Genomic DNA, 11,138 nt, shown 5'->3' with positions numbered 1-11,138 from the left:
GTGCGTGTGTTGGCGGACTCTCCAAGCATCCAATGCTCCCGAATGCTTGTCTCGCCCGCTATGAAGCTTTAAAAAGATTTTAACCCGATGGCCCCATAGCAGGCGATTAGTTTATTCCACGCTCCTTGCACTAGTTCATCGTCCCAAGTGCCCCAATTTGTTCTTATTATTACCGAAGTACCCAATAGAAGAATCTCAGCCGTCCGTGTAGTTCGTGCCATACATCGAATGGTGCTACTTAGCCGCTAACCGACAAATTATTTTACTCGACAAAAGACAGAATCACAAACAGCTGTCACCGCGGTCTACGAACCAAAGGCTAGAGTGACCCCCACTCGTCACGAGTTTGGCAGAAGAACGTGACATAAAGAAATGGGAATCATTGGAAGATTAAATATTCCTCTCATCCACTGCATGCCACGTTTCCGTTATTTTTCGTTTGTCTACGTGGTGCTCATTTATATTGGTTGGACAGAAGTTCTATACGAACCTTGTGGTCTCCGACGGAGTACCGACAGGGGAAGGGCGTTTTGGTCAAAGGAACTCCCTCCTGGCCTTTTTTCGAAAGGATACCAACCAATAACGTACCTAAGCCGGATTTTTTTCCCGTTTATTAATCACTTTTTAGTTAAGTAATTACGATTACCTTTTTAGACGCTTCCGCTCGAATTATTATTATTATTTTTTTTTCCTGTGCTTCTCTCACTCTCGCGTACTCACTGGTGGGTAGACTCAGATTGTCAGGCAGGCGAGTAGGGTTTGGTTTCGATCTACCGACCGATTCACGGGCTTGGAAGGTGAAATCCCAGCGATCACTGTGTGGAATCTTCTCTGTTCTGCCCCCCATTTGGATTTTTTTAACATTCTTTTTCTTTTTTGAGTAGATCGATGTAGTACTTTCCTCTTGTTTTGGGACATACATTCCGTCAAGATCGCAGAGAATGTTGGATTTAGTTTGATTTCGGTTTTTTCTTGTGTTTTTGAGGGCTTTAACTGGTTTAATGCTCCAGATCGAAATATTTTCTTTGCTTTTTCTAGACTTCTTGAAGTATCATGGGATCGAGACCTTGTAATTGTGATTTTTTTCTTGTTCATACGAATAGATGCGGATGGTGTTATATGTTTTTGCCTAGAAGTCGTATTCCGTGTGGAATCTAATATAGGAACGTTCTGAAAGTGAGCTAAAGTTCGAGTCTTCTCTGTGGTAAAGTTCTAAATATGGGCTAAGAATCGAGTTTTCTGTGGATTCTGCAGTGGGTTTGTGATATGTTTGTGATGTGATCTTGCCTGCTTTGAGGGAGGATGAGGTAACTACCTGCTTGAAGTATCCTGGATGAGGACGCGATTGTGCTGAACTGCATCCTTGGATAATGGAGGTTCTATCTGAGAATCATAGTGAGGACGGAGCGAAAAAGATCTGGTCTTTGGATTCCTCGAAGCAATTCTCAGTGGTTTCTGCTGAAATTGTGAAAAAAGCATCGAAATTGGTGAAAGCTGGTGTAGTCATGCCAGCATCTCAATCTTCCGGGACTGTTTCATCTGTCAGGAAGAAGATGGGAGACGTCGGGGCACCAGATATGAGCTCCAGTAGGTCTAATTCCAGTTTCATGAAGCCAACCATTAGTTCAAATGCTGCTTCTTTGCATAGAAGAAACAGCACGGGAGTTGTGGCAGAGAAGCACCCGGCTTCAGCTCCAAAACAACAGGAAAATGGAGGTGCAATTGATGGTAAAAAGGTGTCTCCATCGATTTCAGATCCTGGAAAGGGAAGTAACATCGAAAGTAGGCATTCATCGCTGCCTTCTGTTAGCTCAAAAGCTCCAAGCTCAGTGACACGCTCAGTGATAAAGAAGTCACCTACACTCTCACACATGTCCTCTACCAGGTCTGATAGTAGCAAGGCACATTCGACTCTGAAGCCCTATGTTAGACCATCACCATCAGTTTCTTCCTCGAAAAGAGTCCCCTCAACTTCAGTTGACAGTTCCAATGGCCGCGGTAGTCTCAGAAGGGTGGCTTCTAATGTTTCTTCTCCATTAGCATTCTCACCTTCAGTATCTAGCAGCTCTAAATTGAGATCCTTATCCTCATCAGTAGACAGGGGTTCTTCTATATCAGGTCGGAGGAAAGCTAAAACTCCAGAGAGTTGTGATACTCGCTTAATCATGCTCCCACAGATTGATGTCAAAGCTGGGGACGAGCGGGTAAGTGCTGAAATTTGTTTATGTTTGGGTTTTTGGGACCCCCCCTCCTGTTCAAACATACTCAAAGGAAAGGAAACTAAATAAGATTACTTCATTGGAATATCTTATTGGCTTTAGGCCCTTTGCTTAATAACATTATTTATCTAGCTGTAGTTTTGCTGATTTTCTAATCACTGTCTCAGAGGCTGGATTTAAGAGGTCACAGAGTTCGTAGTCTTGGTTCCTTGAACTTGTCACCAAATCTGGAGGTAACTATATCATATTCAATGGCCATCATAAGTTACTTTTGTAACTAGCTAATATTATTTCAAATGAGAAACAAAGGTATTTCTCCTTTCATGGTTTGAAATACTGAGATCACTGTTTGAAGGATACAAAATCAGGGAAAAGACCAACTGACTTTGTTTATAACTCCTCTAGGTATTTACAATTCCCGTATTTAATGATGAAAAATCTTCACTAATTTTATCCATTAAGAACTTGTGTTCTTCAGCCTTATTTTTTAACCTTTTGTGCGCCAGTTGGTAAATATCTATGGTCAGAGTTGCTAACTTTTGTGCGCTTCCAGGTTTAGACCTCCGGAAAGCCTTCTCAGCATATGTGTATTATACATGCGACATTTTCTTCTTTTCTTTTTAATCTGAAACTTCTTTCTCTTATTCCATATCAAAGAATTTCTCTAAAATAGTATCTTGCACCTTTGATGTTTATTTCATGTTCACTTCAGGATGAACTCACTCCCTAAGACTTAGAATATTTGGGTTAAGGACCATAACTTAATTGTTTGGCAAAACTGCAAAAATATATTAAATGATAATGTTATTGAACTGAAGTCAACTTGTCAATCATGGAAAATGAGAAAAAGTTATAATTCTTGTAGAAACATAGCACATACAAAATGGCTTATGATATTTTAGAGGATAATGATAGGTACCGTTAGATATTTATAACATTTTTAGTTTTGACTTGAAGATTCTTGTTGCCTTTACCCATTTATCTTCTTTGCCCTTAGAACATGCTTATAGCCATGGTTCATCGAATTGCCCTGAATCAGGCAGTTTGGGACGTGCTGAACCATACCGGCGGCTAACTAGTATAGTTCAGGTGTTCGATTCGGAATGCCTATGAAAACAGAGCGAGGAAGAAAGAAAGAGAGGTAGAGAAAGAGGAGGGGAGGAAAGGAGAGGGAAAGGCCAGCGGTGGCCCGTCGGAGCTCTGCAGTCGTCCGCGAGATGCGAGAAGAGAGATAGATAGAGATAGAGAGGGGAGAAGGGAGAGAAGAGGAGTGAGGGGAAGGTGGCGGGGAGGCCGCCGTTCGCCGTTGTGGCCACAAGGCTGTTTTGAGCTGTCCAATGGCCACGACGGCCCTTCGATGGCTTTTCTGCCACCTTTTCCTCACTCATCTTCTCTCCCTTTCCTCCTCTCTCTATCTCTCTCTTCTCATTTCCTCCTACGAGGAGCGTGGAGCCTGGGAGGCCTCAACAGTCCTTTGAGGGCTTCCACAGCCCTCCAATGGCCACTGTTGGTGTCTTCACTGGCCTTCCTTTCTTTCCCTCCCTCTCTCCCCCCTCTCTCTTTTTCTCTTTTTTCTCTCCGTTTCATCCCTCGTTTCCGTATTGATTCGGATGTGATATGGTCCGATATGGGCCGTATCGACTTGTACCACTGACTGGTTGGTATGGGATCCAGTTTCAAGTTGGCAATCCTTGCTTATAATCATATTTCAAACTCCATTTCTTGAAATTCTTTAACATGTACATGCCATGTATGGTATTCATTGTATCCAATGTTCATAACAATAGGTTTGATCCCAATTATTTAGGGTTTGTTCAATTAATCCGTTTGCATCATACATTGCTATTCAAATTTACATTGTATGCTAGTACATATGAAATTCTCTACACAATTTTCATCCATGCTTTCTTTGCACTCCCTGCCCCATGCAAAGAATGGAAAAAGAAAAAAGAATCCATCACCACAAATTGTTCTCTCTCCTTATGAAAGTTCACTTAGATTCTCCATTAAGTTTAGTTGAATATGAATGCAACAATGAAGTGGCACATCAACCAACTTTACAAAAGGTTGAGTTTTGATGGTCATGCATCCAAGAAAAAGCATTGCATTACCAAGTAAGATCTTGGAGGAGTTCATGTACATAATATGGAACTCCGAATCAAGCTCCATTGTTTATTTTTGGTGTGCATCACATTTGATAACATAATGAGCTAAATTGAAGACTGGAGGAATTGAACTTGAAAAAATATATATATAGAAAAGAAAGCATCCAAAGGCCTTTCATCATAAGCTGATGCTGAATACTGCTTTTCTTCTTTGGATGACGATCATGGGACACACAACCTTCATTCATGATCATCAACCTAAAAAATTATAGCCACATCTTTATGTCGCTATGCCAAGTGAAGATAGTAATCATAGTAGCTTTCGTTGAAGTTAATATAAGAAATGACACGGTAAAAATGCTCAAATCAGGTGCAGGACCCTATATTATGAGATAGAATTGGCAGACTCCACAGGGAGGGTATAAAAGTTTACCAAGTGGTTTCTTGTAGACCTCATTAGATATTTTGTTTTAAGGATTAACATTCTTTATGCTTATTAGATAAATATGTTTGTTACTCAATTTCATTGATTAAAGTGTAAAGCTTTTTCATCTTCATGATGTGAGCAAATATGTTAGGATTATGCCATTTTCCTGGATAGAGCTAGGAACATCTGCAGGAATTTCACAAGCCTTGAAACTTGAAAGATTTGTAAATGCAAGCCTTCTGTTTATAAATTTTCTCAAATCTAATAAAGGCCTCTCTTGTAAGGAGAAGAGCAAGAGCCAAAATGGTTTTGTGGAGAGCTGATGGCTTCTTGGTCATGTTTGTCAGGCACCTTTTTATTAAAAAAATATTGCAGCTTATGATGGGCATGAATGACTAACACAGAAGAATGGCATTTTTATCATGAACTAGCCTTACAAACCTGAAACAATTGAGGGAAAAACTTGCCATGCACTCTCAGTATCAGTGTGGTGTGAAAAGACCATCTAGATGAGAAGTATTAATATGGGATTGGACTGGAGTCCTAATGAAATGGCTCGGTTGATTAAACTATGCTTGAATAAAGATAATTACCCAAAGGTATGGTGGGAGGGTTCAATTTTGAGCCAAATTGAGAAGGCTGAGAAGAACGATGTAAGTGTGATGGAAGGAAAGTACATCAAAATGGTTTTTAGGAACATATGGAGTGATGACCAAAAAAAAAAAAAAGTGAAGAAAGATCCATGAATGGTAGATCATGAGTGGTATCCTCGATAGAGGTACTATTTTATGAATATATAAAAGTTTGTAGATTCCAAAACAGTAGTAACTTTCATGACCTTTTTGTTTTCCCTGTCATAATTATTAAGTACGCCATGTTTTCATGATAGCAGATAAAAATTATGGTTATGGTTAGAAGATGATGGTAGACATGTAACTCTTGATAATGGATCGGTGGGTAAATCTTGATGATTTATCTCATTACAAGGATAAAAGGTTTCTACAGGCAATAGCTGTTCGAAAGAAATGCAAGTAATAGAGGCAAACAGTATTATTTTGACATAATAATCAAGTAAGATATTCAAATAAAACTAGAGAAATAGGCTGGCTTGGGATTGAGGCTTTTTTCTGCCCTAGAACTGCTTATGCCTTCCTGTGTATGGGTATGAATGTCTATTATTTATTTCAATATACTGTGGTCCTTACCTTGCAGCCTTCTCCTCTTTGTGCATAACTGTAAGGAGAATAACAAACCAATCGTTGACTTTAAGTTGTCTATTAATAAGGAACATAAAGTTGAAAAGTAGAATTAAAGAGGAGAAGGTTTCTCTTAATTGAGACATAGGAAAGAATAGAATAGGCAATGAGAAAATCAGAGAAAGTAGGACACTTTCTTTTTGGTTAGAAGATGGTAGGACACTTTAGTAGCATTTCATGCTGGGCTCCTACTCATAGGAGTGCTCTATACAGATCCACTTTCAGAGTTGCATTAAGCTATAATGCTTTAGGGGTGTTACCACAAGAAAATTTTTAGGCATACATGAATTTGAAGAATTGTGTGTTTGGTAGATCACCATACAACAGTATATAACCACCCAACAATTCTGAAAACCTGATCTGGAAAGTTCACAGAATAACAAAATATTGGAATTATAATAATAAATGGCAGCATTACAGTATGCGGAGGGGGGCTTTGTTAAGCCATTCTATCACTTAGGACCTTATTTTAGTTTAAGATTGATGCTCGTAAATTACATCTAAGGATTAGAAACAAAAGTTTTTATAAAAGGATCAAAGTTTGTGATGATGTCACATATTTTATATTGTAGTTAACTGTGAGGATAGTGTGCAGGTTTGTATGTTGCAGGGTAGGGTGAAGGATTGGAGAATAGAATGTTAGGATTGGGTACAAGATTCAATATAAGTGGATTTTTTGGTTTGATAATTGGCTAAAAGTAATCTTAGTAATGGTTTTTTTAAGCAGGGATTTAAGTTGTTGTGGGGATGGGACACCATCTCAATTCTCAAGTGTCAGGACATGGTACTCCTGGTTCCTTGGAACAACTGGGATTGCTCTGTCCCATGGGATTTAAATTCCTGGTCTTTAGAATTCTAGACGTGTCTGTAAGCACGCAAGGTAGGTGGTACAATGAAGTTGTTGGGTTTATTGCAGAAAAACTTTGTAGTTATAGACCATCAAGTTGTGGTGTGAGGGATGGAACATGGGAATTGGACTAATTAAGTGTTTGATGTCATATAAAATAATGATTGGTTAGTTGGTTCTCATGATGGTTAAAATATGTCATTGAAAAAAGGGGGAGTATGATGGTTAGAACACAAAAATGATTGAGGAAAGGTTTGGTCGCAAGTTAGTACATTTGTGAGGATTTGCTTTGAGGTTAGATATTTTTAATAATCTAGGATCTCACCCAAAAGGCTAGAAAAGAAGGTGTTTTTTTGGGTTCCTAGGCCCTGCATAAATACCTAAGATCTACGTAGTACATAATTCATACTGGATTAAACACACACCTAGTATGGGTCCTCATGCATTCCCTTATTTAAATCCTAGCATCCTTACTAGGCTTAGAGTCCAAATCCAATCAAATCCAATCGCTTCAAGTCCAAACTCAAACACCATGTTCGACTTGTGGTTAGAAAGGGCTCATATTGCATTGCCCATAGCCCATAGCCCACATAGGCTGTGGGCTTGGTCCACTCTAATGTTATTTGTAAAGAGCTAGGGCCTCATCTAAAAATGCTCGCCCAGAAAGTGTTTTTTGGATTTCTTGGCCCTATATAAATACCCAGTGCATAACTAATACGGGGCTAAAGATACATTTCACTATCTGACATGAGAGCTTTTGGGCCTCATTTAATGTGATGATGAGCTGTTAGGGGCTTAGGTTGCTTCAATGGGCATGGAATGTTGTTGCATTAGAGGGATGCTTGTAGGCTTAGTGAACCTTCTGCACCTTTAGTTAGTGCAGTGGTTGATGGTGATGGAATGATGGTTTTGGCTTGTATATGAAAGGTTAATATAATAGTTTTGGGTTAAAGGGGCCTACATAAGAGCTTTTGGGCCTCGTTCAATTTTGTTAGGTTTACATTACCTGCCTTGGGTTTTTTGGATCTAGTATGCTTTTCTATAGCCTAGTTATGATTTTGACTTCTGTAGGTATTGAGCCGGGTAAAAGGGGCTTTGTGTGCTAGGCAGGTTTAGTGGGCCATGGAGGCTTAAGGCTTCGTATGCCAGGTGGAGTAGATAAGGGTACAAGTATTTGGATAATTCCAGTTTTGGTGTACACAATCTGCATGGTTAATACGTTAACCCTATCTTTTATTTACTAGGCATAAAATTTATCAAGGTGTGCATTTCTATTGGGAGGAGTGGTCTATCTTAAGCTGATAATATTGATTTGATTGCATCATAACTGGTATATCTTTTTTGGCTGTAAATGATCAGATGAGGTGAGATTGCTGTTTCTTCATCCAGACAACTGGGACTTTGGGACTTGTCTTTCCATTGACAGCATTTATAATCTTTGCTTTCTTTTCTTCCTTCTATGTTCATCTCAAAAAGGACATAGGGACAACTTTGTAGTTTGTACATTTGAAACAATTTACGGAGTAATTGCTTTTATGATTAGTAATATTTCTAGATTGTAGTTTGTTTATCTCAGAGATAATCTGCTATCATCTGTGGAGGGTATCAAGATCTTGAAGCGTGTGAAGGTATGCTTTCTTGATTAGTTTCTTTAGAATCTTTTCCTTTTAATCTTTTAAGTGCAATAGGTTTTTGCTTTTGTAGCATTTCCATTACCTGACAGTTAAGAACAGGTCAATAGCTTTGGATCGATTATGTATATTCTTTTCTATACCCACCTTGTAGGTTCTTGATCTGAGCTTTAATGATTTTAAGGGGCCAGGTTTTGAGCCTCTTGGAAATTGCAAAGTCCTGCAGGTTTGTACATCTCTTATCTCTGCTTATTGCCTTGAAAATAAATATGCCCGATATAAATATATTTTACAAAATTTGCATTTCTGCAACAAAGAAAATGATATGTCCCTTGTTAATGCAGCAACTTTATCTTGCTGGAAATCAAATAACATCGCTTGCTACTCTTCCTCAATTTCCTAATCTGGAGGTAACTTTTATCGTACCCCTGACCTCAACACCATTTCTATTTCAATTCCCATGGCATTGTCAGCTGTCTTTTACAGGTTTGAAAAAGGTTTTCCTTTTCTTTCAGTTTCTCTCTGTTGCACAGAACAGGTTAAAATCACTTTGCATGGCTAGTCAGCCTCGACTTCAGGTTAGCTAGTCTCAAATTATACTCTCAATAGCTTTCTTTCGTCCTTCAATTTCGTTTATTTGGTGTTTACACAGGTATTGGCAGCCAGCAAAAACAAAATATCAACTCTGAAGGGTTTCCCACACTTGCCGCTACTTGAGGTTAGTTTTTTGTTATTGCCTTATTTATTTATTAACTTAACAAATTGCTTATTTTCCTGCCCTTTCTGAATACCAGCCTAAAACTTTCTTGCATCATAACCTCAAGACTGCCTCTATAATGCTTGCTGGCTATTATTTGAACACACTGTAGATACTAAACACCTTGATCTAAGAACTACTATATTTCACGGTAAACATGTCCAGATTGGTTTTTTGTCTTGAGGTTGTTAAACATCAACAGAAGTTGCTGGATTTTCTCTAAGCCTCAAAATGGCTCTATGAAGAGTTCTGTCTTTTAATCAAACCAAGTGTGAAATTACCTGATGGCATAGTAAACACATGGAAGAAACCTTCGAAGTAATTACCGCTTAAGACTACAGGTGTCAGTATGTGTTCATCATAGTGTAGGTGCATCTAGACATAAGGTCAAACAAATTTCCTCCGAATGTCTTTCTCACAGAAATGTGTGTTTTGGATGACATGTATGAAAGGAATATGATGTTTGAAAGGTGTTGAGCAATGATGTATATTGCAGCTCTTGCTGTTTACAGTGGTTAAGTAAGCGACGATAATTTATTTAGTGAATAATGATGTCTACTGCAGGCCAGTTTGTGTATATGGTCAAATAAATGGTACTTGAAAAGCATTAACATGAATTGTTTATTAGGGTGAAATCGAGCCAAGCTACGTAGAGTAGCTAGAGGCTCGAGCTAAACTCGATTTCAAAATATGTGGATTTGAAACTCGACTTGAGGTCGATCGAGTCTTAACATCCAAGCTTGAACTCGACACGATTAAAAAAAGAAAAAAAAGATAAGCACTACTCGAGATCGACTCGACTTGACTCGAATAGCAACCAAGCCATAATCAAGCTTGAATTAGAGCCTTGGTCATAATTAAAAAGTATGGTTAAAGCAAAACATAAAAAGCAAGGAGCAGTCTATATATTATATCCAAAGATATGGTTAAATATTAAATTAATAAGGCTCATTAGCCTTTGAGCCGAGTATTTTGCTACTTGATCTTGTCTCGAAAAATTGTTTGAGTTACTTGATCTCGACTTGAGTTCGGTAATAATTGAGTTGAGTTGAGTTGAGTCAAGCTCGAGTAGATTGTGAACTGCTCGGCTCATTGACACCCCTATTTTTCATTATTATTTGGTCAAAATTAATATTTTATAGTAGCATCTCTTGGAGAATAACTATACATATCTTGCCCTAGAAAATTCAGGTCAATCACTTGGTCCTTATGAAAGAGAAACATATGTTCTCATACAATTTAGATCTGTTGTTTTTTAAAGTAATGCTGGCTCTTTTATTGATTACATATATGGAACTTTAAATACATGCAGCATTTGCGCGTGGAGGAGAATCCTATACTAGATATGCCTCACTTAGAAGCTGTGTCAATATTGCTTGTTGGCCCTACCCTAAAGAAGTTTAATGACAGAGGTATCTTTCAAGTTCATCAATATCTAATTATTTTCCAAGTTTTTTAATTGATTTTTTTTTTTGTAGGAAATTTGTTTATTTATCTTTTAACCATTCATCTGTACATTAAGTTGCTCTTAAGTCTTAACTATCTATTTGGTGCACTTTCTTTTTATACCTGTCAATATATTCTTGTCTCGTCTGATTTTTTGTCTTTCTCCCCTGCCCTAACTCTTTCTTTTTGCCCCCAGTATGCTTAATATTCTAGAGTTATTCGATATAAGGATTTCTGTACTGAAATGTACTGCTTGGTACTGGAAATATCATACCAACTTGATAAGTTACAAGTGCAGTATGGGTGATCCGTATGATTGTACCAACACATGGTACTGCTGAAGTCTTGCCTCCACCAGTGTACCATGTGTTGGTACAGGGGTGTAAATACCAACCAGACCTCTATGATAAAAATACATGTATGAGGTCTGATATATGTTTTATTTTTTAA

The 11,138-nt window shown here is 38.3% G+C and overlaps 1 protein-coding gene across 1 annotated transcript in view; it reads left to right on the top strand.

The window, feature by feature from the left end:
- Positions 1-663: 663 nt before the first annotated feature.
- Positions 664-11,138, top strand: part of LOC105032631 (187-kDa microtubule-associated protein AIR9) — a 48,126-nt gene continuing 37,651 nt past the window's right edge. Inside the window, 9 exon segments of the mRNA XM_010907126.4 lie at positions 664-797; positions 1,255-2,204; positions 2,387-2,452; positions 8,417-8,482; positions 8,640-8,711; positions 8,830-8,895; positions 9,001-9,063; positions 9,138-9,203; positions 10,555-10,654. Of these exon segments, the coding sequence (XP_010905428.2) occupies positions 1,371-2,204; positions 2,387-2,452; positions 8,417-8,482; positions 8,640-8,711; positions 8,830-8,895; positions 9,001-9,063; positions 9,138-9,203; positions 10,555-10,654 (1,333 nt within the window). The 5' untranslated portion in view covers positions 664-797; positions 1,255-1,370.

The sequence above is a fragment of the Elaeis guineensis genome, chromosome 2, assembly GCF_000442705.2.
Source record: "Elaeis guineensis isolate ETL-2024a chromosome 2, EG11, whole genome shotgun sequence".
Taxonomy (NCBI): Eukaryota; Viridiplantae; Streptophyta; class Magnoliopsida; order Arecales; family Arecaceae; genus Elaeis; species Elaeis guineensis.
The sequence above is the reverse complement of the archived record's forward strand: the minus strand, read 5'-3'. Positions and strand labels throughout refer to the sequence as shown.